The sequence below is a fragment of the Canis lupus genome, chromosome 37 (assembly GCF_011100685.1).
Source record: "Canis lupus familiaris isolate Mischka breed German Shepherd chromosome 37, alternate assembly UU_Cfam_GSD_1.0, whole genome shotgun sequence".
Classification (NCBI taxonomy): Eukaryota; Metazoa; Chordata; class Mammalia; order Carnivora; family Canidae; genus Canis; species Canis lupus.
Window position 1 is genome coordinate 24,566,165 of NC_049258.1, and position 27,968 is coordinate 24,594,132.

The window sequence follows — 27,968 nt, forward strand, 5'->3', positions numbered from 1 at the left end:
CTGCAAACCAGGCCCGCACTCTGGCCTCACTACATGCCCCACCCCACCCGGCTGTCACCAGATGACCTGTGACTGGGCCCTGTGCGAATAACACTCCACATCTGGAGCGGCACAGCTGGGCAGAGCTGAGACCCAGAAGGGTGTGAGCCCAGTGGGACCCAGGAGGAGGACCTTCCTCTGCAAGGAAGAGAAATGCCTCGGCAGGGCCTGGGCCTGGGAGGACACCGCCGTGGGCCCGAGGTGGCTGAGTCACGAGCACTTTTACAAACTTTATTTCATTCAGGCAGTGACCTTCAATGGAGGGGACACTGCCCACCACTGAGAAGGCCTTGGGAGCACCTAGAGCAACTCCTCCCTTTGACAGGAAGGGAGCCGGGGTCCAGAAAGAGGGCAGGACTTGTCCATCGTCACCGGGAAAATGGATGTTGGAGGGAAAGAAGAAACCAGGTGGCGTGACTGAGACTCCAGGATCCAGGCTGAGCGAGTGTGCAGACCTCTGAACCTGTCTGGATCCCCGGACAGCCCTGCCCCCTCCCCCAGACTCCCACCCATGCCAGTGTCACTGGAGGCTCCTCTGTATCAGCAGGTGGATTGTGACACTCCCCACCCAACACATACACAAACACACACACATGAACCTGCCCTCATGCAGACCCCTCCCCTCCAGCTTCCAGGGCCCGGCCTGCCTCGGCGCTGGGAGGGGGAAGAGAGGGGCCTTCAGAGGGTGAGAAGACCCCGAGAGGGCCAGGAGGGAGGAAAGGTTCCCAGGGTTCCAAATCAGCCCAGCTGGGATCAGTCTGGAACTGGCCCCTCTCCACAGCCTACAGATCATAGGAGTTCTGCTCCTCTCCACACTTTTCTAGAAGCCTGATGGGGGAGGCAGGGGTGGGAGACATGGAGACAGAGCAGAAAGGCAGAGTCAGCCAAGGAGCTGGGAAGTGGAAGGAGCTGGGAAGTGGAAGGAGGTGGGAGGTGGAAGGAGGTGGAAGGTGGAAGGAGGTGGGAGGTGGAAGGAGGTGGGAGGTGGAAGGTGCCACCCAGACATGAGCCACTGCCCAGGCAGGCGAGCTCTGTGGGTCAGGCCATCCATTCCCCTTCCTCCGGCCGAAGGTACCTGACCTGGGACCAGGCAGGTAGAAGATGCCATCCTCGGGTTCTGGAAGCCACAGAACAACAGGCCCCTGGCCAGGCCTAGAGGCACACGAGATGCCCTTTTATGGGTTTTTCCAAGGACTTAAGCCTCAAATTGAAATAGGAGGCCCTGCATCTCATCAGAAGGGACCTCATGACTCATTTCCTCCCGGTCCAGCTTCACTTCTTGGGAAGTGTCCCCTCCTCCTCCTCCTCCTTACCTACTTGCCCAGCACCCTTTGGGGCTAGCAGCATGCTTCAGTCTAACGGTTTAATGTAAGCCCTTAACAAAGGAGCAGAAGAAAGAGGAGGGAGGGCCCAGCAAGGTAGGGAAGGGACTGTCACTCACCACCAGTTCATGGCTGGACGGAGGAATGCAGGGGGCAGCCACCTGTGGGAGGAACAGAGAAAGGGCAAGGTTAGCATCCTTCATCCCCATAGAAAACCAGGGCCTCCTGAGATCATTCCACGGCCCCCTCCATGCTAGACACCCCTTCCCTCGGCTCAGCACACCGACCATCTCCAGCTTGAGAGGTCACTGGAAGACTCTGCAGCCTCGTGGGGGATCCCTCAGCTAATAACACTTGGCAGAGGGCGAGCGGCAAAGGCAGAAATGAAATATATATCACAATTTTTTAAAAGAATTTATTTAGTTAGTTATTTTAGAGAGAGACAGAGAGCATATGCTCACGGGAGGGGGCAGGAGGAGAGGGAGAGAGTGAATCTCAAGCAGACTCCGTGCAGAGCGCAGAGCCCGAGGCGAAGCTCAGTCTCACGACCCTGAGATCATGACCTGAGCCGCAACCAAGAGTTGGAAGCTTAGCTGACTGAGCCACCCAGGCGCCCCGTATATCCCAATTTTTAAATTCTGTAGAAAAAATATGTGGAAGGCTATAGGTCAGTGCTCCAGGATTTTTTTTTAAAGATTTATTTATTTATTTATTTATTTATTTATTTATTTATTTATTTATTTATGAGAGACACACAGAGAGAGAAAGAGAGAGAGGCAGAGACACAGGCAGAGGGAGAAGCAGGCTCCATGCGGGGAGCTCAATGTGGGATTCGATCCCGGGGCCCCAGGACCACACCCTGAGCTGAAGGCAGATGTTCAACTGCTGAGCCACCCAGGTGTCCCAGTGCCCCAGGATTTTTAATAACAGTGGGTTAAGGTAACAAGAATAAGGATTTTGTTTTCTTGGCTCTATGTTCTAAATGTTCTACGATATACTAAGATGTGTTTTAAAGTTTTTAAAAACATGTTTAAGGCCTCTAAGAAAGGGGGTTCTCCCCAGGGCCAGGGCATGTCACCCAAAGCTGCAGACAGAGTCTGGGGTCCCCACAGCACATGGGAAGCAGGTTGGTGGAAGGCCCCTGCCAGTTCCTCAAAAGAAAGCCTCGAGGGGTGAAAGCACCCTCTGTGGGTGAGCGGTTCTTCCTACCATCGCCCTCACCGTCCTCTCTGATGGAGGGTGGGGGCTGGCAACTCGGGCCTCCAGACGAGGGCGGGTGGAGGGAGGGCTGCATTTCTGAACCCTCCCCTGAGATAACACCCCCCATCCAGGCCAGGCAGCCAAACCACTACCCTGACAATTAGCAGGGCCCTTTATCAGAGACTCAGCGTGCTCTTTTTTTCTAGTCGGGACACGTTTTTCTTGGAGCTCATACCTCAATCTTGGCTCCAATTCCCAACCCAAGGGGCCCACAGAAGGGACTAGGGAAGGCTCTCCCCCAGGCGTGTGGGGTGTCTGGGCACAAGCCCTGGATCGCTGAAGAGGAGGCTGCTGCCTCCTGGAGCAGGGGGCAACCCCTGCTCCAGCCACCGCCCCGGTGGAGCGGTGACGGTGACAACCTACAGGCTCGGATGGAGCTGGCTGTTCACAAGAAGCCACCCTCAGCCGGGCCCTCCCCATGCCTGAGCCAGTCCTGTCCTCCCACCAGCCCAGGGGATCCCCAGGCTTGACACACCAGCCCAGAAGGGGCCAGGGCTCATGTGATGCTGTGCCCTGAGCTCCGGAATGGGTGGAGAAGCCGGGGGCTTTAGCATCCCTGGGTTCTCGACCCAGGCCTGCTATGGGCTTCCCGCCCACCTCATTCTCCAGCAAAGAAGCCTGAGCTGAGTCTCAGCTGAGTCTCAGCACCTATCGCCCTGTACTCACCATTACTCTGAGACCCCTTGGTGCGGCTGAGAGACTCATATATGAGGCCAAAAGAAAGGAACAACGGCTAACGCGGATTAAATACGGACCACAGGAAGGACAGGCGTTGTTATCGATGCTCGACCCATACTACCTCATTCAATCCTCCCAACAGCCCTATAAGGTAGGGACTATTACATCTCCAGTTGAGGTGAGGGGCCCAGAGAGTTTAAACAACTTGCCCGAGGTCACACCACTCATACGTGGTGAAGATGTGAACCCAGGCATTCTGGTTCCCAAAATGAAATGTGAAAGGGAACGAGGAGACACAGGGGCAAATGCTCCCCCTAAGTTCAGGATTCTTGATAAACGTAAGCATGAAGCCATGAGTTTAGAAGTTTCTGGGGGAGACGGAGCCCGGGGTGGGGTGGAGAATGACAGGAGAACAGACCGGGAAGGCCGGGAAGGTCCCAGGGGTGGCTGTGGCCTTCAGGGCTCCCTGCCTGCCCTGCCCACCAGACAAGGTCTCAGCTGTGGGGGACACAGCCGTCCCCCACCAGGCACCCGTGGGCCAGGAGTCCTGCATCTAGCAGTGGCCCCCTCCCCGTCCTCTCCTGTCCCTAACCCCGTTCAGGGGCTGTAGGTTTCAACCCCATGGGGCCAGGCCCCCAATGCCACCTCCCCCACCACTGTGTTTGGGTCCCTCGGGCCCCGGGTGGGAGTGAGCGCCACCCACAGGGCAGCACCCTGCTCTGCTCCCTCCTTCGGAGCTGGAGCTGGAGCTGGGGCGAGCGCAGGGGACCTGGACGCAGGACCACTCTGCAGGGGGAGGCCACAGCCTCCAGACCCGGGCAAGTCCCGTCCACAGCCACATCTCCCAGGCCGTTACACAAGGGGGTTTCTAGTCTCCATTCGGGCTCTGGGGACTGATAGAGGGAGGGACAGGTTATGGATACACCTGAAGCAGCAGCAGGATGGACAGTGTCCTCTGAAACAGTGGGAGGGCCTCTCTCCCAGAGCCACCCTAAGGCAGTGGAAAGAATGGGGAGCCAGGCATCCCGACCCCAAGTCTCTTCCCTGCTCCCCTGAGGCAGCGCCACCCCTAAGGACTGAGCTCTGTGGACCTGCAGCCCGAGGGCCCGAGGCCTGGGTGCCCCTCGCGGCCTGCTGCCCCCCAGCAGCTCCTCCGCCCGCCGCCCACAGCTGTGCATTCCAGGCCAGCCGGCCGCCAGCCCACTAACTTTGTTGTGTGTTTCAATGTTTCTTGTCTCTCTTTTTTTTTGTAAGCAGAGAAATGTTTCCTTAAAAGGCTCTCTCCTTCCCTCCGGCACCCTGGCCCCTGGCCACCCTCTCAGGAGCCTGGAATGTGCCAGGGAGAGCCAGGGCCCCCTGCCACTCTGTGGCCCAGGCCCTACGGCCCCACACTCCTGGTGTCAACAGTGACCCCTCCCACTGCCCCTCAGGGACCCAAGCTAGGAACCCTCTCCCTGCACAGGGGGCAGGCTCTGGGGTGTCCGCAGGGCCTCTGGGTCCCGGCACTGGCCGTGCGGCACTCTGCGGCTCGGGCCCAGGAGGTCAGCCTCAGGGAAGCCCCCCGCCCCGGTGTACCTCCAAAAACCCGTCTGCACACTGGGGGCTGAGCAGGCCTCATGCCCAGTCTCTCCACTCTGAAAAACGTGACAGCAAAAGTAGCAGCCGCGGCAGACACTCCCATCTCACTTGTTAGATGTCAGGCACTACTCTTCACGCTCTGCCTAAATTCACTCACTGAATTCCCACAACAGCCCTCAACACCCCAGTTTTACGGACGAGGAGGCTGAGGTGCAGGGACGTCAGTAAGTGATGCAACAGAGGAGACGGGACACGAAGCCAGCAGCGTGGCTCGGGACGGAGATGTGCTCCTGCCCCCTCCGCTAGGCTGATGCTCGGGCAAGCACTAATTTCCATACAGCTGGAGCCAACAACGGCCACAAGAAGCTCCCGGAATGCGGCTTTCTGTCTGCTGCTGCCCTAAGCTCGAAGAATGTGTGGGCTAGAGACTTAGTGTCCCCATTTCCCAGATGAAGAAGATAAGGCACAGAAAGGGTGACGACTTGCCTAAGGCCACTGCAGAGGAGCAGTCTGAGTCTGGCGCCCGCAAAGTAGAGATCTGGGGGCACGGGGAGGGGAGTCAGCAGGCCCAGACCAGGGCCAATGCCCCGCACTCTTCATCCCTCACCCACCGATAGCTTCTGAATTTCAAAGGTCCCTGGGCTCAACGCCAACAACAGGGCACCCCCTTGGAGACTCCCGCAGGTCCCGAGGGTGGAATGCACCAGACAGCAGCCAGCCAGGCAAGGGCTCCCTGCATGACTGGGCCCCTGCCCTCCTCTCCACCATCCGTGTCGTCTGCCCCCCTTGTCCAGGACCTCAGGCCACACATCAAGGGTGGGCTCCTCCCTGGCCCCCGAACACACCTCGCTCTGCTCCTCCTCAGGGCCTCTGCATATGCTGTTCCTTGTGCCTGGGACATGCTCATCCCACTGTCTGCATAGCTGGGTCCTTCCCAGCCTTCTAGCTTTGGCTTAAATGCCACCACCCCCAGAGAGGCCCTTCCTGACACCCCTAGGTCATGGTCTCACACACACACACACACACACACACACACACACATTGTTTCTCTTGCACTCTTATCTCTTCCTTCACAGATCTAATTACAATTTATAATTAAACAGGTGTCTGTTTTCTTGTCTATAATCTGTTTCCCCTGCTAGAAAACACGTGCCCTGGGGACAAAAAATACGTATTGTTCATCACACTGGTCCCAGCATACAGTAGCTGCTCACTAAATACTTGTGGAAAGATGAAGGACACTCAAGGCCTCAGCCAGGGAGGCACCTGCAACCACGAGAGGTAAAAATCACCGCCATCGCTAAGCACCTCCTATGCGCCAGGTGCCAGGGCCAATCCTGCCATAGGCCTGGCTCTCTGAGCCCTCCTGATCCTGTACTGTCAGCGATATTGCTCCCATGTCACAGACGAAAAAAAACGGAGGCTCGATGAGATTGTGACACTTGTCCTGGGTCAATCGGCCAGGAAGGGCACGCTGCAGGTGAAATCTTGGTCTGCAGGTTCCAGGCACTGCTGTTTGCAGAGCAAGAGAAAACCCAGGCACCCACCTGGCACGGCCCTGATCACCTCCCCAGCATGCAGGTGGCGGGACCGAGTCCCCAACTGAGTGACATTCCCATCCTCAGGGCCTCAAGTTGTCAGCCTTGGTTACATGAAACCCCGGGCTCTGAAACTTGCCCAGCCCTCTGAGGAGCTCTCCACATCCACCTGACCCTGGGGCTGGACAGGACCACCTTGCCCCAGCCAAAACTAGAGCCGCTCGAGTCCCTGACTCTAGCATTTCACATGATCCTGAGTAGAATTTTTTTCCCTATCTCTAGTTAGTCCTTTATTATTATTATCATTACTATTACTATTATTATTATTAAAAGCATACAACATAGAATTTACCATTTGAACCATTGCTAGGAGTACATTTCAAAGGCATTTAAGTGCATTCACACTGCCGTACAACCATCACTCCTATCCATTTCCAGAACCTTTTCACCTTCCCGAACAAGAAATCCCACATCCTTTAAACCTCATCCCCTTTCCTCCCAGCCTGGTGATCTCTAAGCTACCTTCCATGTCTCTGAATTTACCTCTCCTAGGCACCTCATGTAAGAGGAATCACACCGCATTTGGAGTCTGGCTTATTCCACTTGGTGTTTTATCCCCCCAAATTCACATGTTGAAGCCCCGATCTCCAGTACCTCAGAATGTGAGCGCATCGAGAGACAGGCCTTTAAAGAGGTGAGGAAGTAAATAAAATCTTTTAAAAAGGGGGGTGGGGGGACGCCTGGGTAGCTCAGCGGTGTAGCCCCTGCCTTTGGCCCAGGGTGTGATCCTGGAGTCCCAAGATCGAGTCCCACATCAGGCTCCCTGCAGGGAGCCCTGCTTCTCCCTCTGCCTGTGTCTCTGCCTCTCTCTCTCTCTCTCTCTCTGTGTCTCTCAGGAATAAATAAATAAAACCTTTAAAAAAAAGAAAAAAAAAAAAGAGGTGAGGAAGTTACAAGGAAGCCATCAGTGGGCCCTAATCCAACCCGACTGGTGTCCGTATGAGAAGAGGTGAGGACCCAGAGAGAGCCACTCGGGGAACGTGCAAAAGGCAAGGACTGTGTGAGGATGCAATGAGAGGCCTCGGAAGAAATCGGAAGGGCCAACTCGGAAGGGCCTGGATCTTGGAGCCCCAGCCTCCAGAACTGGCTGAAGATGAATTAGTTGAGCCACCCAGGCTGTGGTGTGTTGCCAGGGCAGCCCCAGGAGACCGTCACACTTAGCGCCGTGTCCTCAAGACTCACACATGTCGCAGCATGCGTCAGCTGCCTTCCTCTTCCGGGCTGCCTGCTACTCCACTGCATGAGCACGGCACGCTGTGTCTATCCACCGTCCTCCATGGACACTCGGGCTGTTTCCAGAGGCTTCTACTGGCACCTCCTCCACGTCCCTGCCCCCACAACTCCAGGCACCCATCTCGACTGATGGTGCACGGGAGGGAGGAAAGGAGGGTTTGCAGAGCACCTAACTGTGTGCATCACTGACCTGGGTGCTTTACATACATTATTTCAGTTCGTCTCTATGACAGGTTGTTGTGGGCTCAGAGAAGTGAGGCAACTGCCCAAAGTGGAATGGCCAGTAGTAGGAATGGTAGAAGCAGCAGCAGAGATTGCCAAGATTTCTTTGAACGCTCGCTGTGTGCCAGGCACGCTGTTTTATCCCCTCTGCTCCCTGTGACCTCCTCGAGGTAGATCATAGTGCCCACATCTCACATGATCTCAAGCCATCTCAGCAATCCTGTGAGACCCAAGACGGCCTGGCCACTAAGTGACAGAGCCAGGACCGCCACCTGGGTCTGCCCGACTCCGATACCCTCTTTGCCCAGCACACCACGCTGCCTTCGTGGCCGGGCAGAGGTGCCAGGGGCTGTGAGAGTGCTCTCGGGGGTCCCGGGCAGGGTCCACAGAGGAGGGGACACCTGGGCCAGGCCTCCAGGACACATCGCTTTTGTCTACTGGGTGTCTCACCCACTACTGTTCTAAGAGCCCCGAGGGCGGGAAGCCCTGGTTCAGAGCCTGGAGCTCACCGGGTATGTGGACAGGGCTTTAAAAGGTGGAGATGGGGAAAGGGCATCTCAGGTGGAAATGATCACATGGACGAGGCATGGAGGAAAGGACCATGGGAGGTCCCCTTAGGCTGGGACACAGGGTGGGACAAGGGAAGGAGGAGGACATATCGAAGGAGACGAAGGGAAGGACGACTGGCTGCAAACTCTCTTTCCAGGCTGGACCACGGGCAACCGTGACGGCCCAGCAGAGAAGTTAAGACTTTGAGATGCCGGCACTGGGGAGCCAGTGAAGGTGCCTGAGCAGGAGGTGGCAGGGGGAAGTAAAGGGTGAAGCTCAAAAAAAAAAAAAAAAAAAAAAGGGTGAAGCTCAAGGCAGGTAGAAGATGTGTCATATGATCCTAATAATAATGGGGGGGGGGAAGAGGAGGGGACCCCCAAAGCCCACAGGCAAGGGGCCATTGGGCACCCTAAAACCACGAGGCCCTCATCTCCACCCTAACAAGACACACATGTGGACAGACCCCCACCCCCAGGCTTTACTTGTCTTCCCCCAGCCTCGGCCCAGGAGGACAGCACTGCCCCGACTTCCTCCCTCCCTCCCTGCACGCAGCAAGTGGGCCCTCCCCACGCGAGCTCCTGCTCCCCCTCTGGGCCCCGCTTGGAGAACCTGCAGCCAGCGTGCTGCTATCTCCGAGCCCTGGTCACCGAGGTGCCACCACGGGGGTCAAGAACCATAGAGCCCATGACCCCCAGAGGCTGTGGCCTACACGCCAGGTGACTAAGGAAAGAGCCAGAGGACCCCTCGGCTGAGGTCAGCCCAGCACCTCCCACTTCACGTGATGCGTCCACCTGGCTCCCGCAAGGAGGCGGCGAGCATGCGCTCCCGCAGGACCCGGGCGTACACAGTGGTCCCAGACTGCCACGGCCGGGCCGGGGGGCCGGGGTGGGGGAGCAGGGCAAGGCCAGGGCTGCAGAAGGCAGAGCCCAGCACGGCTCCGTGGCTCCACACCCCGGGCGTCCGATCTGAGCCCCAGACCCCGGGCAGGGGTTGGGGGGCTCCTGGGGAGAAGATGGCCACGACCCTGGCTCCATTTCCTCCCAGGCCTGCACCCTCCCTCCGGGCCGCCTGTCCTCACCAGAGCTTGCTCCTGGCCTGCTTGGCTGTTTCCTTCCCTTATATAGAGTTCTGCTCAGGATCAGGAAAGGAAGTGCATCCAGTTCCTGGAGGCAAGAAGGGGCCTATTCCCAGGGACACCTCGAGCTGGGGGGGCGCGGGGGGTAGGGCCTGTCCCAGCCGAGAGTCCCCTCCAGAGCCAGGAGGCTGGCCCTTTCCCCCCAAACCCAGCAGAGGCTCCAACTCAGACGAGAAACAGAGGAGATGGGATCCCTGGGTGGCTCAGCGGTTCAGCACCTGCCTTCAGCCTGGGGCATGGTGCTGGGGTCCCGGGATCGAGTCCCACACCGGGCTCCTGCATGGAGCCTGCTTCTCCCTCTGCCTGTGTCTCTGCCTCTCTCTGTGTCTTTCATGAATAAATGAATAAAATCTTAAAAAAGAAAAGAAAAGAAAAGAAACAGAGGAGAGGGCCGACTCTGGGTGATGTCCCCGGGACTCCGGCCTCTTCCGTTCTTCCCCAAATCCTCCTGGGCCACATGCCTCTTGAACCACTGAGCCAATCCACCTGTTCCCCAGCAGCGCCCCTTCTCCTCGGTCCTCCCTCTTGTCTCGGGAACCTTCTCCTCAGGCCCCAGGCGCGGGCTGCCCAGCCCACCGCCAGCCTCTAGGCCTGCTGACACACTCAAGAACGGGCTCTCCAGACAGGGCAGCTTCTCTGCAGCGAACACCTCCCTGGCCCCTGGTCACACCCACATGCGGCAGCCCGACCCGCACAGCCCAACCCCACAGGGCGGGGAGGGCCGGGTGTGCCCCTCTGTGCCCGGCCAGAAGGTCCAGCCACGGGAAAGGGGGTACAGTGGACCGGGCAGGGCACGCTGTGGAACCAGCAGGCCCCACCTGCGGAAGCCGCTCCCCTGCAGGGCCTTTCTGGAGGATGGCATGAGAGAGCACCCAGATTAGCCCATGCTGGGGGCCCAGCTGGTCGCAGAGCATTTTCTCTGAAGATCTGCCTCCCCTTGAGCCTGAGCTGGGGCCCCAGCTCAGGGGCCCTGTTTACCCACACCCACAATTAGTGACTCCGGGAGGGCTGAGGTTGCAACCGGCCGGCCCTCTCATGATGAAACCCCGGGAGCAGAAGAATCAGAAAAGTTGCGGTCAGCAAACCCGCACTGAGCATCTACTATGTGCCAGGCCCTGGGAGCACACGAGGGTAAGCCAGGGGTCTGGGGGCGCTGAGCAGTAACCACAAGACAAGGGGCGGGGGGCATGTGGGGCCACAGGAAAGCACCAGCAGGGGTCAGAAGGCACAGCTGGGCCCAGGGCTTGACACTGGTCAGCATACTGGGCTCACGGCCCTGCCCCGCTTGGCCTCCACCCCGCTACTTCGCAGATCAGCGCTGACAACCACCCTGCTCCCCCACCACCCCACCCCACCCCACCCCAGGCCACCCAAGGCTGTTAAGCCAGAAACCTGAGCATCAGCCTCCTCCCTCCACTCCCTCCCACTATGCCTGGACAACTCTTCAGCCCAAATATCTCTCCAAGCCAGCCCACCCCACAGTCTCCTTAACCATGGAGATTATGGCAAGAACCTCCTAACCCAGGTCTCTGCCTTGGGTCTTATCTCTCTAACCTATTCTCCACTCAGCAGCCAGGGAACTCTTTCTAAAATGTGCGTCCAGTCCTGTCATTCCCCTGCCTGAAGTCCTTCCCGGTTCCATGGGACAGAGTCCAAATGCCCTAATATGGTCCTCAAGGCCCTGCAGGACCTGGCTGAGTGTCTCTTTCAGTTCCCCATTCCCCACCTCTCTTGCCTCAAGCTCTTGCTCCCATCAGAGAAATCCCCTTTCAGGTCCAATTCTGTTCCATCTCATACACTCTGAGGTCCTAGGGGTTATCAACCCATTTCCCAGATGAGGCTCAGAGATGTCACATGCTTCACCCAAGGTCCCAAGCCTCAACTGTGCCAGCGCTGCACCTCCTTGCCCCGTCAGGGGCCCCAGCAAGAGTTTCAGGGAGGGCATGGCCTCCGAGGTGGGTGGGGTGGGAGAGACATCAATCATGGGAGAGCAGGGAGCAGACCAGTCCCCCAGGCCCAGGGCGCACATGGCAAAATGGAGGAAGCAAGTCAAAGGGAACATGTTCTGCAAGGCCTGGAGGGCTGGACTGAGGCAAATATCCAGTCCTCCGGAGCCAGGGAGAGAGGGCGCAGGCAAGTGGCAGGCCTGGAGGCCAGATGTCCAGCCTCAAATAGGCAGCTGCTGCCAGAGTGCGACTAGCGCTGAGCCAGGGCCGGGTGCAGAGGAGAGAGGCCACCAAGAGAGCTTCGAGGGGACACAAGAAGATGGAGAAGCCGGACACCACTGAGGGGCCCAGCCTGGGGGCCCCAGAGGAAGCAGGGCCTCTACTGTAGAAGTGAAAGTGTCAACAGGCAGTTTGAAACGTAGACCTCAGAACTGCCTTCTCTTGAGATCCAAAGACCAGGGGAAACCCCAGCCCTTCTTGCCCTCCTGGAGAGGGGCCATTTGTTCCGAAGCAGGGGGTGGGGTGACAGGGCCCGCAGCACAGAACACATAGCTTCTAGGAAGTTCCTAGAAGAATCTGGTCAAGAAGAGGGCTGTGGTCTGTGGTCAAGGTTTTGGTGGAACCGGGGGCAGAGGAGGGTGACAGGCATGGGAAGCAAGACCATGCATTCACTCAACAGCACTAAGGAGGGTCCCTCGGTGCCAGGTTCCCAGCAAGGGAGACAGAGATGAATAAGGACGGCCTGGCCCAGGAGGGGAACTTGGGGCCCAGTGGAGGAGGCCACACATGTAAACAGGGAATTATAAAAGAGCCCAGTAAACTGCTATAATGAAGGTATGAAGAGGGCTATTATCTCCCTGGGATTCAAACCCATCTGTTTTTCCAGAAATTACGCCCAGAGGGAGGCCGTGCGCCCAGCCCCCCTCACTCCCCACTGAGGATTTCTGTCCCTAGATGAGAACTTGAAGGGACAAAAGTCTTTGACCCTAAACTGTGCCAGAACAGTGAGGCAGGAAGGACGCATGGGAAAAACAGCTCAGAGCAAGGGGGAAGCCCAAAAAGTCAAAGGGCTCGGGAACTGCTGAGAAACGTACCCGGGTCCTGGGACGTGGAGAAGGAGGCTGAGGGTGGGGGAGAAGCAGTGGCAGCGGGGGTGGGGGGCGCTGGGCCAGGCCAGATTTGAGAATTCTGGGGCCACACTCAAGCCCACACAAACACCAGGGGGTCCCTCTGCCTTCTTAAACTAGGCCGGAGTCTCCTGGGGGTGGGGGCAGGACAAGGGCCTCCTGGCCTCTCCCTCCCCCCTGCACCTGCAAACCACAGGCTTTACCACCCTGCTTCCTAATCTTGAAGGTGCCTGGGGCACCTTCCATCGGGTGGTGACAGCTTTGGAGAGGGAAAAAGGCTCCTCAAAACGTGCGCTTCAATTGCAAGACGCCTACCGATTTCACAAACACCAACATGTAAAAGAAAGCATCTCCAATTTGAAGAAAACTCGTGTGGGCTCTTCGGGCAGCTTCGACTGCCCTATGCTGCTAGCCATCAGGAAGTCCCTCCCAGTGTCTACCTACTTTTTTTTTTTTCTTTTTTTAAAGAATTTAAGGATGCCAAAAGAAAATGAAAGGAACCCCAAGCTCACGATACCCGGGAGAAAATTCTATCTCCGAAGAGCCCATCTGTGGCCTTACATTCCCTGGACCCCTTACAGGTCATTCTGTCTCATGGCCTGATTCCAGACAGCTCGGAATCTAACCAAGGACCGGGAGCTGGGAGCAGATTCAGTTCTGAAGGATCACACCTAACACCTTCTGGCTGTGGATCCTTACTTCCAAATTCCTCAACACATCGAGAGGCCCTGAGTTTCCCAGCAAAAGCAAGACATGGGACAGAAAAGCATGGGACTGGGCGTCAGGTGTGGCTTCAAATACCACTTTGCCACAGACCGCCACTTCCTTCTAAAGGTCCCTGAGTCTATCTCCTCGTCTGTAAAATGGGGATGAGGAGACCTGCTTTGCAGGGTGCAAGTTAATAAAACTGACCGAGTCGACACAATTAAGAAGTCCTAGAACACAGCACACGCTTGGTACACGGGAGGCCCCTTCCATCGAGCGGGCTGCACACACGCGCCTCCGTGTCTTCATGTCCAGGGCAGTAAACTGCACGTGTGGACGAGGCCCTGGACCCCATTCTAAGCATTGCATGCATCTCAGCTCATCAGACCGTCACTTCAGCGGCGCCTGGGCAGCTCAGTTGGTTGGGCATCCGGCTCTTGGTTTCAGCTCAGGTCATGATCTTGCGGTCCTGGGATCAAGTCCTGCATCAGATCAGGCTCTGCACTCAGCTCGGAGTCTGCTGGAGATTCTCTCCCTCTCCCTCTGCTCCTCCCCCTGCTCCTGCTCTCCCTTTCTCTCTCTCTCAAATAAAATATTTTTTTTTAAATCTTTAAAAAATCATCACTTCCATCCTGTGAGGTAGGCTCTGTTCTTATGCCCTCGTAACAGAAGAATAATCTGAAGAAGTATAACAAATGAGAAGTAGTCAATTTACAGGGCCCCATCCACCGATAAGTCAGAGCCGAAGACAGTATAATACAATGCAAAAGATTCATTCCCACCCAAAAACAAAACAAAACAAAAATCCACCTTTTTTTCCCCAGAGCTTTCAACTCTGGCCTCAGCTTCAGTTATCCGAAAATGCACTTTATGTAGGAAAGTCCTGGACCCAGACATCAGCACCAGGAGGAGTTAGTGATGGTTCTGCACAATTAGCACATGTCAAGGGCTGGTGTTCTGGAACCCCATCTGCTCTGACCAACTGCACCAGGAGCCCCGGAAGCAGGAGTCCCGAGGGCAGGGCAGCCCAGCCCCATGTTGCTCCTTTAAATCTATCTGTGGCCGAGACGCAGGAAGCCCCCTCTGGCTCCCAATTAGTGGCAGCAGAGACTTGACGCGCAGCCAGCACTGAAGGCCAGCGGAGGCCTGGCTGTCACCAGCATTGTTCGGCTCCATCTGACGCATATCCACCCCCCTGCAATGTTTCCTTGTTCTCCAGGAAAACCTCCGAGATGCACGCATCTGAAACCAGGTCTGGAGGGAAGGGGTTGCCGGAGGGAGGGGCGGTGGAAGACCCGGCTCTCTCCGGTTCCCAAAACCCAGGCGGATTTTAAACAGACAGGAGCGAGGGCTCCCATCAGCTACGGACCCGGTGGCCCAGAGACACTGCTGAGGTCCAGACACAGAGCACACACCCCATAGCACACACACAGGCCGCAGGACCACTGCCAGGTCCAGATGCAAAGTCACTCCCTGGTGCTCCCGGCCCCACCCCGAGCACAGCGGCCCTGATGGGAACACAGCAGCCCCACCAGCATACCCACAGGGGTGGGGGGAAAGGGGGGAGCCACGGAGTGCGGGGGGGATGGTCCATGTGGGCAGACTGGAGGTGAGAGCATGAACCAGCAGAGGTGGGGGGGTCAAGTCTGAACACTCACCCAGCTCTCCAAGTGCCCACAGGACCCAGCCCATCCACCGCAGCGAGGCCAGCAACAAACTCCCCCTGGACTCTCTCCCCCCTACTTGCATCCTGCCCATCCTGAGCAGGTGAGGGACGAAGCACGCTGACTGATGGAAGCTGGGTAGGAGGTGTCAGAAACAGGAGGGTAAGTGTACGAGCCACTGATCCGATAGGGGCTCGTACGATCCGATAGGAGGATAAACATCCTGAAAATCACAAAATAAAAGCATGGGAGCAGGAATGTTAAGGGGGAGGTGGTGAAGAGGAGCAAAACAGAGGTTAGGGCTTGATGGACATGAATTATCCAAATACCTAGAATGTGCTGTGTCCTATAGACATGGGATCACATTTAACCCTTTCAACGGTAAGCACAACAGACAAATCTCTCTTTCCATAGGAGGCCAAAGAAGCTCAGCAAGAAAAGTAAGGTGCCCAAGGTCACACGGCCATGAGCAGTTGAGCTGGGACTCAAACCCAGGACAGCCAGCCTGCAGCATCTCTACTCCTGCAGGCAACCCAAGCCACCAGGTGCTCGGAAGACAAGACAGGGCAGCTGTGTGCAGCCTAGAGGGTGCGGTGGGATAGCTGGTAGGAGGCGCTAATGCAGAGGGGCGCAGAGAGGCGAAGGGAGCGGGCGAGTGGGCAGGCCAGCCTGGACCCCTGCTCCTAAAGAGCTCAGGCTGCCGTGACTCAGTGGCTGGGCCTCCAGGGAGCGTTTCCGGAGCCTCAGACAGAGCTGCAGACTAGGAGCCACCTGCTGAGCAGAGACACTGGGCCATTACTCACGACTGTTACTCACTCTTCTCTGCACCCTGCCCCCCAGCACAACACTCACTCCCACTCTGCTCCCTGAGAGAGGCCAAAGAGGGCCGAAGGATCTGGACGGTTCTCTCCCTCGCTTCACGAGCTCCAATCCTGCCAGCGCATCTCCCTCCACCTGAGTCACTGGGACAGAGCCCCAGAGACTCCGGCCCACTCAACCTGACAGCTGTTACCCTCCACTCTGTTCCAAGAAACGGAGCTGCCTGGAGGAGTGGTCACTGGGCACAGAACCTTCCAATCCCAGGGCTAGAAGGGATCTCCCCAACATCTCAGCTGGCTTCCCCGCAGATGCCTGAAGACCTTCCGGGACCCCAACTTCCATGCTGCATGGCTCCTCCAACAGCCCCAAGAACAAGAGCCTCTCTGTTCAGAGAGATGCAGAGCCTTGCAGAGTGTCAGCAGCGGTTAGAGAAACGGAGAGCTCTCCTAAGGCCAACCGCTTGTCTTACAAATGAAGAAACTGAAGCCCAGAGAGGGGATGTGATTTGCCCAAGGCACCGAAGAGGGACTGGAAACAGTCTGCCTGACCCCCCTGCCACCAGTCCCTCCACTCACTGCAAGTCCCTTCACCCCACAGAGCTGGCTGGAGCAGGCCCGGAAAGCCCACGCTCACACACCCCACCCCACCCCCATATCCCAAAGCACTGAAGTTGGGAGAGCTGAAGTCCAGATGAGACAAGAAGGAAGGAGTTGCAGCCAAACAGTGGTTAGTGGGAACCAGTCACTTTCTAACAGTGACGGGGCATTAGGAACACGGCAGACGGGGAGCTGGACCATGGGCTGCCGGAGGCCATGGAGCTAAAGGGCCAGGCCTTCTGGCAGGACATGATGGGAGGAATTCCTGGGGTCCCAGTGGCCTCCTCTCTGCTCACCTCTCCTCCCTGCTGCCCCTCGCCCCGGCTCACCCCTGCTCTCCCAGGGCTCCCGCATGGAATCCAGGCTGGCCTCGGCCTCCGCTCCCACGCCCAGCTCAGCCCAGCCGGCCACATCAGACACAGCCCCATGTGCGGCGTTTGAGGCAGCTCATGAGGCACCGAGGAGCCTGTGTCTCTCGTGCTCTCCCACCAGCTCGGGGCACCCATCCCCGCCCGGAGGCCCCTGCCTGCCTGTCTCCCTCTGCACCAACGAAATAATAGCAGTAATAATAACCAAGGGTCACATAGCATAGCCTCCCTGCTGGACATGGTTCTATTTATTTCCCACTTTTGACAGATGAGTAAACTAAAGCACTGGCAGGTTAGGAAAGTTCTCCACAGTCACACACTCTGCAAGAGGTGGGGTCAACACCTAAATGCAGACGCCGTGGCTACAGCGTCTCATGTTGACTCCCTGCCTCATGAGAGGACCTCGCTCCACGGTTAAGCTCCTAAAATCCCTGCTTCCTCATCCACGCAGCCACTGAACCCCCGCCGCCCCAGCAGCCTGGTGACACTCAACAGTCCTCGTGGCTCTGGACAGGCAGCCCCTGGACAGACACTCACCAGGCCACTTACGGTCAGGCTGGGAACCCTCGGCCTCAGAACAGGCAGGCTTCTCCACCCCAACTTGGGGACACACTCCTGTTCGTTCATTCATTCAACAAACAGTGAGGGCCCACTGTGCGCCAGGCAGACGGGGGCGGTGAAGGATGCCCCCCGAGAGGAGCCTCTTGATTCCTTAGAACTGCGAGCTGCCTGCGGTCTCGCCTCACTCCCACCTGCTCCAATCCACCCGTGCCAGGCCTGTGTGTGAAGCCTTGCCAGCGAGGGCTCTCTCCGGGCCTGAAAGGTCTCCCAGGAAGGAGATTTCAGGAGGCCTCCGGATCCAGAAGAGGAGGGCAGCACGTGGGAAGGGAGCCGGGAGAGAGGAAGTGATTCAGGAGAGGATTTCCCGGCGTGGGGTTGAGAAATGTGGACGGAGGACTCCAAGGGCTCTGGCTTGTGGCCTGTCCCCGGATCTCCCCGGCCAGGACGGCCTTCACAGCTGCCCCAATCACCCTCCGAAACAACAGTCCCATCACATTTTCACGTCAAAGCCCTCTGCTGCTCCCAGTTAACCCGGCCCAGAACATCCTCCCATGGCTGGGGCCCAAGCAACACCTGCAGGCTCCCCCAAAGCTGGCCTTCCCCCCACCCACACACACACCCCGCTTACTGGGGCTTATCCTGTGCCGGGCACTAAGCAGGGCACTTCCCAGGTAGGATCTCATTTCATCCCCATCACTGGTCTATGAGGTTTGAGTATCCACCCCACCTGACAGACGCCGAGGTCCGGCCCAGGCCACCCAGCCAGCAAGCAGCAGAGCCGGGAGGGTCGGCGCATCCTGTCCGCTCTAACCCAGGGCCGGGGCGTTATCTGACCCATCGTCATGCGCGTGCCACTGTGCCTTCGTGCAGGCCTCTCCCTGGTGCCTGAAGGAGTCTGTGTCCCTTCCGCCTCCTGCAGAACTCCTTCTCAGCCTTCGAAACCCATCTCAAGTGGCACCTCTTCCCCAACACTTTCTCCACTCCATCAGCTCGCACACACTGCTTCCTGCGTGACGTACCCTCCTTCTGCATTGGGCAGAAACCATCCATCTACTCTCCTTCGTTTCTTCTAGACCATGTCCCCCCGACCTTTGCAGCCCCATACTCCTGGCACCTTGCCTGGCATAGGGTCGGTGCCCAAACAGGGCTTTTAAGTGAATAATCAGGGGCCTCGTGTGCCCGGCAGGACTCAGCCACCGCCACACAGCCTCCACTGTGGAGCCCACCCCCAGTCACAAGCAGGCATCAAGTGCCCCCATCACAGCCCAACACCTAGCTCATGTTCCTTGGTGGGAGCTTTTCCCTGTGCCAGTCGGCCTGCCCCTCTCTGCTCAACCAGCCTGGCTGTTTCTGGGAGTCTCAGCCGGTGATTAGGGCCCTAATCAGCAGGACTTCCTGCCAGCGATTGCCAGGGGTGGGGGCGGGGCAGGAGGGAAGCAAGGTCAACCCAAGGTGAAGTTCTCGCAGCCTGGGACCAGGGGAGATTCAGTCAGGGAGATGGACTCATAGACTTTTCCAGCCTCTGCACCTCCCCAGCCTCTCACTGACAGGTGAGGACATCAGGCCCAGCAAGGGAAGGTGCACTGCTCTCCCCATGCCCTGGGCCTTTCTTATACTGCCCTTAAACCCCATGCCTACCCCTCGCCCCTACCCCCCAGCTCCAAGCCCAGGGCCTAACCTACAGACTGCCCCCCATAAAGGGTTGTCGTAGACCAGTGGATTGTTCGGGTCTGGTCAAGGTCAAGAGCCAAAGGCGAGCCCCTCCTCTAAAGGAGCAATGGCCCAGAAATGGAGCAGAGGTGAGCAGGGGCTACACAGGGGAAGCGAGATAGGGCCGGGTTGAGCTCAGGAACCCTCCCCAGCTGTCATCATCATCAACCCAAACCCATTCTTTCTCCAAAAAAATGCTTAATGCCTTTTGCAGCTGCAACTGGGCGGGCCAGGGGTCCGGAAATAGAGCTCACCCCCGACCTGGAGCAACCCCAGCCTCCCTGGGTGGGAACGAGGGCTAGGTGGAGAGTGCAGCTTGCCAGGCCTGGAGGGCTGACCCCTGTTAATGAGGAACGTCAGAGGCACGAGAAAGCGGAGGACCCCAGAGAGGACAGAAGCCTGGGATGAGGAGGGAGTGTGGCCAGGACCCGCCCAGACCACGGGTTCAGAGCTCCCAACTATGTGGCATGCAGGAAGGGCTGGGCATGCTGCTCCCCCACTTCCCACCAAACCAGGGACTGAAACCTAAAGTTGCAGCCAGAGGGATGCAGGTTCAGAGACTTCAGAGAGACCCAGAGGGTATGAGACACAGCAACTTGCAGCAATTATCTGGAGATTCCACTTTAAAATATAGGCGCCACCCCCCTGGGTATAACCCATGGTCAAGAGTAGCCTGCCTGGAGGCCAGGCCAGCCACATCCTTGCCAGGCCTGGGAGTCTCTGATTCAGTGACTCTCATCAAGGGATGGGATGGGATCCAAGGAGGGGAGCTTGGACTGGTTTATAATAATGCATCTTGTTTACAGTGATGGCAGCTTTCTCAGAGTCCTCCATAAACACAGCTCTGCATCGGCTCCCCTGGGCAGACAAGGCCTCGGGAGGTCCCCTTAGCTCCCCGCCTCCCCCCACTCACAGGGAGAGAGACAGAGACAGAGAGACAGAGACATGGGCGGGGAGAGAGTCTCTTCTCTGGGCTGATGCTGGGACCCCTTGAGGGGGTCCCTCCACTCTCTGGTCCCATAATCCTCCTGTCTTAGGGATGGAACAACCATGGGACGGAGAAGAGTCTACCCAGAATGGAGCTCCTGGAGAAACACCAGCTCCACCACCGACCCGTAATAATAACAGTTACTAACATTTATCACTCCCTTACTATGTGCCAGGCACTGTTCAAGGTGTTTCAAATAAAACCAACTCATCTGATACTCACAACCATCCCGTGACACAGGTGCAATTCTTACTCCACACTCCAGACGAGACAACCGAGGCTTGGAGAGGTTCGGCACCTGCCAGAGCCACGCAGCTAATCAGCAGCGTGGGCCGGAGCTGGGCCCCAGCGATCTGGCCTTCGGAGCCACGTTTTCTGCCTCACTGTGTACCTCCTGTGTGCAGGCCTAGCAAACCTCCCCGGCCCGCCCGTCTCAGGCCCCCAGGCCGCTGCCCCTCGTTAGCGCTGAGCACACCCTGCCAGGCAGGTGGCAACGACCGCCAGGAAGGCGAAAGGCCCAGGCCTGCCCTCGAGGAGCTCGTAATCCAGCCAGAAGAAAGGTGGGCTCGCAGGAAGTTTGCCAGCACCAGGAAAGCGGAGGGGTCCCCTATTCTCTGCCGAGAGACTGGGCTCAGACACCACTACTGTCACTGCTCTCGGCTCCCCGGGACCGCGCCCTCCTGGGCCAGTCCCTCCTGCCTCCCCGAACAGCCAAGGCCGGAGCTACGAGCCTCCAGCCCTAAAAAGGCAGGGATTACAGAGCCCAGACTGGCCCCGGAGGAGGCAGCGCCAGGGCCTGGCTCGGGCCCACCTACCACCCCACCCCACCCCACCAAGCTCCAACGCCACGGACACCGACCATCTCTCGGAGGGAAACCTAGGTGTGGACAAGTGAGAAGACGGCCACGGTCACCAATCTGAGTAGAGGCAAGCAAGGGACCCGGTTGTGCCTCCTGCCACCTCCCCTCTTGGGAAAGCACTTCGGGCAATTTGAGAGAAGGAAGGAGAGGAGGGCCAGGTGTGACCTTGCATAATGGAGCAGGGCACCCAGGGGGCTGGGCACGGCCCGCAAGGCTGGCAGCCCCGCCACCCCACTCCTCTCGTTCCAGCTCGCTGGTGCCCACACCTCTGTGCCCCTAATGGCTTGAAAGCTGAGGGCCAGGGCCATGGGAACACAGCACCGGGGACAAGAGTCCCTCGGGTCTCTGAAAACCTCTCTGCCCCTCCCCCCAGCATCACACCCACTTGGCTTTTTTCAGAGTCCAGTAACCGGGAGGGTCTTTCTCTGCCCCCCTCCAGCACACGACCCCCAGCTGGACCTCTGTTTCCCTTTCTGGGGAGAGACTTGTGGCCCCAGAAATAGGCCACAAGAACAGCCCGTGGCTCAGAGCCGTCGCCGTCCACACCAGCTCTGACCCTGACTGGGCGAGGCTCAAGGGCGCACTGGGCATTTCGCCTTCCCGCCCCGCTACTGGGTCCCTGTCGGGCCAGGGGACAGAGTGTCCTGATGAAGCAGCCTCATCTGGTCCCGGCTCGAGACGAGGAACTAGACAGACTCGGAAGAGGACTTCATCGTCAGGCCAAGCCAGGACTGACTGGAGATGGGGCGGGAGGGCGGGGGGCTGACCCGGGTGACCTCAGACCCTACTCCTTCACCCTCGCCACTCAGGAGAAAAGGAGTCACAGGGGCTCGGGGGGAGACGCAGGCTGGGACAGGAAGGATGGAGCCCAGGTGGGTCCTGAGCCCAGCCCAGAAGCTCCCCTTGACAGGAAAAGCCCCAGCCTCCCGGGGTTTGGTGCCCAGAAATCCCTAACCCCAACCCCACCTGCCTCTCTCCTCCCCCTGCCTGGCGCAGGGAAACAAGTCTGGAGAGACAGTGTGGAGGGAGTGAGGTGACCTGCTCCTCCCACGCTCCTCCCCAGCAACCCCACCACGACTTACACAAACCCGCAAACCGTTTCAGGCTGTCCTGACAACCCTGTGTTATTTCACAAATTTGGAAACTGAGGCTCAAGTGAGAGTCACCCCAAAGATCTCCAGGCAGGCTGGGGAGGCCCCTTCCCATAGTGGGGGGTGCGGATAGAGGACGACACACTGGGCAGGAGCTTGAGCTCTGGAACCTCCAAACGCACCCCTGCCCCTAATCCTCACACCCCTGCCCCTAATCCCTTAGCTAGGAGCAAGGGCTCTAAGTGCAGGGGGCAGGGGGCAAGGCCTCCGGGCGCCCCCATCCCGCACCGCATCACGCAGCCCACGGGTCTGTGCTGGCCCTCGTGGGGTTAACCAGCAGGGCACGGCTCAGAGTGAGGCAGGAAGAATCGGAAGAAACTTCGAATCTTTGCAGGAAGCAGCTGGGGCAGACCTGGTAGGAGAGCGAGCAGTGGGTGCGAGGGGAGGGCGTCAGGCTCTGGGCTCCCCAACGCTGGCAGGGGCTGGCAGGGCGGAGGCCGCGCCTTCCGGCTCCCCCATTCCGGGTGTCAGAGAATTTCTGACTCCCAAGTATCCCAGGACCTCAGCATCCCAAGAGACCGTCAGGGTCATCTCTCCTAACCGCATCCCCGCTCAGGAATCCTTCCAAGCTGTTTCCAGCCTCTGTCTGAACTCCCCCCAGAACGGGAAGCTCACTACCTTACAAGGCAGCCCCTTCTCTCGCTGAGCAGCCAGGCCTCTTAAGAAACCCTTCGCTAAACCTGAGCCAAGCTTCCTTCACCAAACAAAAATCCTTTCTCCCTCTTTGCTTCCTGTTCCTACCTCACTACACCCAGGGCACTGAGAATGCCCAAACCCCCTCGCTCTAGTCCCCCAGAGATGGGAAGATGGTCACCGGACAGCAAGGTCAGCTCTGAACTCACCTGCACCCCGCCCAGCCCCCCTCCGCCCAGCCGCCAGCTCCCTGTGTTCAGGATTCTGGATGCTGCAGCCCCCCTGGGAGACTCGAAGCTGGGGCTCTGAGGGAAGTGAAGTGGGGAGCAGTACCGGGTGAGCCGGAGGGAAGGAGAGGCAGGGGTCTGGAAGCCGAAGGTCCCACATCACCACCCTGGGGTCCTGCAGACTGGCGGAGACCGTCCCCAACCCGGGATCCCAGCACCGGGGCAGCTCTCCTACCCGCTCCCCACGCGGAGCCTGGTCCCCACAGCCCGGGCCGGAGGGGTCCGGCAGGGTGGCGCTCGCTGTAGCAAGCTCCGAGGACCTGGGGGAGAGTGAGGGTGAGGGAGACAGGAGGAGGCGCCAGCTGGCAGAGCCAGAAGCAACTTAACGCCAAGTCTGAGCCACAATGGTCCCCACCCCACCCAGGCAGCTTCAGGAAGGGGCCCTGCAGAGACTCGAGGAAAGAGAGCGCTCCCCACGCCCTCCTGACCCCGCTGCTTTGACTCTGCGGCTTCCACAAGAGAAACCCCTGTCCCAGAAGCCTCTGGAACCCCGGTTTCCAGTTCGTCCTCTGACCCTCATCCCACAACTGCGTGTCCTGCCCTCCCCTACCCAGCACCCATCCGGTCCACTAGCCCCATCCCACCCCTGCAGGGAGCCCAGCTTGGGAGTGCAGCAGGCCTCTCCTGGTCACCCCTCGGTCCCCCCTCCCAGTTTCCTCTTCTAGGACAGTGGCCAGCCTAAAAACATCTGGGCAGGCCGTCCTGGCCCTGGTCCTGAATTGGGGGGGTGGGAGGCCAGACACTGAGGTTAGCGCTGCCTACTCTCCCACTGGGGAAGGGGTGGCAGGTAGGGCACCCGAGGGTCAGAGGAGGAGATGGGGAGCAGGAAGAGAGGAAGGAGAGGGGGGTGGAAGGCAGCTGCCTGTGTCTGTTCATTAACCACCTGGATTAGCCATTTCTGCCCAGAGGGGTGAGGAGGGAGTAAGAGCTGCTGGGGGGCGGGCGGGGGCGGGGGGACCGGCAGGGGCACTCATGCTCGGCAGTGCCCAGGTGCCCAGGTGCCCGGGCTGAGGGGAGGGCGGCAGGGCAACCCTTCCAGGCCTGCCGGCCCCTCCCTCCAGGAGATGAGAGCGGGGAGCAAGGAGAGCCCCAAGGAGGAGAACAGGGCCCGGAAGCAGCTCCAGCGGGTGGCATCCCCCGGTCCTGGCCGCGTCTCCCTCTCGGTCTCCCTCTCCGGCCAGCCCTGGGATGGGCAGCAGGCAGGGGCAGGGGAAGAGACCAGTACCTCCTGAGACTCCTGCTCCCAACCTCCCCCTCTCGCCCTGCTGGCCTCAGCCTCAAGCAGCCACTGACACCAGCAACTTCCCCAGCAAAGGAAACTCCTTCCGACTGGTCCCTCAGAGCGGGGACCACCGCACCCCAACATCCCTGCCGGAAGCAGACACCAAAGGCAGGAGACAGGAGACTGACAGGTTGGCCTGGGGAGGGGGGAGGACAAGCCAAGCCGGACCTGCGACCAGGGGGGCTGGCCTCGCCCTCCCCTAAGTTACAGCCCTCACGGCACCCACACCCCACACTCACCTTCCCAGCCGAGGGCCACCGGGTGCCGGGGGGGTGTCTGGGCTCCCGGGACACGGCGGGGGCAATGACGGGGCAGCAGTGCGGCTGGCAGGAGGCGGGTGGCCGGGGAGGGCGTGAGCGAGCCTTGTGTCCAGGCGGGAGCGGGCAGGGCGGCGGAGCTGGTCCCAGGGCCACTGCTGGGAACAACTGGCCAGGGCGCTGCGCGCCGGCTCCCTCCCCGCGGGCGGGGCACCGCCTCCTTCCCCTCCTCCCGGAGCCGCCGCCTCCTTTAACCCCTGCAGCGCTCGGCTCCCCTCCCTGCACCCTGCGCCCCTCCCTGCACCCTGCGCCCTTCCTTGCACCCTGCTCCCCTCCCTGCACCCTGCACCCCTCCCTGCACCCTGCTCCCCTCCCTGCACCCTGCGCACCTCCCTGCACCCTGCGCACCTCCCTGCACCCTGCTCCCCTCCCTGCACCCTGCGCCCCTCCCTGCACCCTGCGCCCTTCCTTGCACCCTGCTCCCCTCCCTGCACCCTGCTCTCCTCTCTGCACCCTGCGCCCTTCCTTGCACCCTGCTCCCCTCCCTGCACCCTGTGCCCCACGCCCCACTGGGCCCCCTCCGGGCCCAGAAATGCGGCCTCCCCTCCCGCAGCCACAGCCCCCGTAGCCAGCCCGGACCGGAAGCAGGGCATCGGAGGGCTTGGTGACAGGTGGCCAAGAGGTCCCGGAGCTCAGGTAAGAAACCCAAACCCGGCTGCAGAGAAATGGGCAGAGGGCTGCTGACTGGAGAAGGGTGTTTGGTCAGAGGGTAATGGTGATAACCACGAGAGCACCAGCTCCCAGTTTCTGTAGAGCACCCCGATCTACTACGCCAGTCCCAACTCATTTTGTGACAGGAGACCTAGACTCTCACTTCCGAACCTGTTTGGGTTTTTTTTTCCCTTTATCTGTCAAATCTGGGATAACAGTCACTGCTTTTTTCTCTCGGCTTCGTGGGCTGGGTGAAGACATTTGTGACCCTATATTCGAAAGCCATGTGAAGTGACCTCTAGCTAATGAGATGCCTGCTTCAGTTCTCTTTGAAATACATCAATCACAGGGACTGATGGATGGAGAGAGAATAGAAATGTTATAAAGCAAATAGGCCAGAGAATTCATTATAGAATCCAGGGAGCTTACCTGATAATCCTTTCAACTGTTCTATATGCACACACAAAAAATTTTTTTTAATTACAAACATCAGGGGAAATGCGATTTGAAAAGTTTGCAGCACCATGTGAATGATAAGAGTTAAGAAGCAGATGGGATTATTTTGGGCGGGAGGGAAAAGTCATTTTGCTGCACGCCTGTTGCATGCCAGGCACTTAAAAAATATTCTCTCTCACTTAATCTTCAAGTCTCCCTTATTCTAGCTGAAGAAAGTGATCTTGGAGAGGTTAGGTGACTTGTCCAAGACCACGCAGGGTGGTATGGAGGGGAAACTCAGCCTCGGACAGGCTCGCTCCAGAGCCAAGCTCCCCACCACTCAGCCCTCCAGAGACCGACAGGCTCTTCTCTTGCCCATCTGGGCGGCCTTTGTAGGAGGTCCTGGGCCAGTGATCTGCATCGCAAATCCTCAGTTTCCCCTGCTGTACGATGAGTTTGAATCCACAGGTCCTCAAGATGTCTTCCAGTTCTAACACTCACTAATTTGTATTAATTCAGCCAAACCCTTCTCCAAGCTTCAATCTTCCAAAGAGTAAAGTGACAAGGAAGGCCCAGAGGAGGGGCAAACGGCATCAGGAAAAATTAGGGGGGCATCCGGGGCCAGTGATAGTCAAGCCATCCGAGGGCTGCTCCCCCTCACTTGGGCAACAGTGAAACCCTGTGGATTCAGGCAAGAGGGGCACCTTCCCAGCACCCTGTGTGGACAGGGTGGAGACAGAAGCATCATTGCGCCCACTCCCTGCCTCCAGAACAAGATGACTTCACCCCTTCTTAAGTGGAGAGCCTGGGTTCCCAGAGTCCCAGATTCCAGCACATCAGAACCTACCAGCCTTGCCGGTGGCCGCAGACTGTGTGTGTGGGTGCTGCCAGAGACAGAGATGGGAGAGAATGGCCCCACTGGCGGTGCCTCTGAGCCTGAGGACTGTGTCGGGAGACCTGCCCAGTGGCCTTGGTTCCCTGCCCAGCCCTCACTGGCCCCAACTCTAGAGCAAAGGTGAATCCCAATAGCCTTGTCCTGCTCACCCCCACACCCCTGCAGACCAAGGGTGGCTTGGGGGCTTAGATCAGCCCCGTCAGGTGAGGGAAGGGAGAGATTCCACGTCAGCAATCCGGGCTCCTCTAGAGGTGGATGGGGAGTCTGCCACAAAAGTGGGAACCCCTCTCCCCATCCCCAAGTGCAGGACTGCACATCTGATTCCAGGGTGATCCTCTCCATCTCCTAACGCACACCCACTATCACCCTGATTGACACCAAACTGTCCCCGGCTCTCCACTGCCCACCAGATCCAGTCTGAGCTCTGCAGAAGGACCCTCTGTGACAAAGCCCCACCTCTGAGCCTTTTCAAGGCACAATTCCCTCTTCCATCAGCAATCAGGCTTCAACTCAAAAGCCACATCCTCCCTGGGTCCTTCTGCAACTGCACCATTTGGTAGGTACCTTGCCTTCCTCTGAACACCCAAGGCTCTTGCTCATACATTAACGCCAGGACACTCACTTGTCGGGTGCACTTCTAGATCTCCCAGTGAGTTGAGCAAAGATTTATTCTTCATCCTCTTCCCCGACCCCAGTGTGCTCAATGCCCAACACAAGGTGGGCACCTAGATTCTCAAAGAATGCAGAATGAAAAAAACGGATGGTAGAGAGATGGATGGAACTGAATAAAAGAGCACTTTTAAACGCTTGATTCTGCACCAGACTGTACCCCAGACAACTTTGGCAGACTTTTATCTTCGAAGCTGTATAAAAAACTGACTGTGCTAAGATACGAGGACCATGTACATGACGTCCCAGGCGCACCCCAACCACCCCAGGTCTGCAGCAGACAGGAGGAGCTCTGAGACATGCCAGCCTCAGCTGCTTGCCAGGAGCCCCTAGAGATGCCTCGCTCTATCGTCCACCCCAAAACACCCCTCTTTCCCAGCCCTCCTGCTCCAGCACCTGGGCACAGAAGCGTGAATTCAGCAAGTCTCTAGAAACCACACAGACAGGAAGTCGAAGAGCTAGAGGATCCCAAAGAAAAATAAAAGCCTTCCCTTTTATTTCCAAGAGCTGTCCCATAGCTGATGCTCCACCGCCGCCGCCCCCCCCCCCCCACCCGGGCTTTCCCATGTCAGTCCCAGCATCTCACACACATGCCCGTGCACACTCATACGCAGAGTGAGAGCTGCTTTCTACAGAAGCCGGCTCAGCCCCTTTTCCCTCCCCTGCTCTGCTCAAAGCCTCCTCCCTGAG

At 58.5% G+C, this 27,968-nt stretch overlaps 1 protein-coding gene and 1 long non-coding RNA gene across 12 annotated transcripts in view; one reads left to right on the plus strand and one right to left on the minus strand.

The window, feature by feature from the left end:
- TNS1 (tensin 1) overlaps positions 1-27,968 on the minus strand; it is a 196,872-nt gene that overhangs the window by 111,287 nt on the left and 57,617 nt on the right. For 9 of the 11 annotated variants that reach the window (XM_038585701.1, XM_038585696.1, XM_038585695.1 and 6 more), the window contains one exon: positions 1,481-1,522. In XM_038585701.1, the coding sequence (XP_038441629.1) occupies positions 1,481-1,522 (42 nt within the window). Of the gene's footprint in view, positions 1-1,480; positions 1,523-20,320; positions 20,816-24,550; positions 24,747-27,968 lie in introns of those variants that run through there. The other 2 variants (XM_038585707.1, XM_038585704.1) reach the window with 2 other exon arrangements.
- On the plus strand, positions 24,045-27,782 carry LOC111094445. Its single transcript, XR_005385393.1, has 3 exons — positions 24,045-24,441; positions 25,182-25,264; positions 26,234-27,782. It is a non-coding gene; the product is annotated as an uncharacterized LOC111094445 (long non-coding RNA).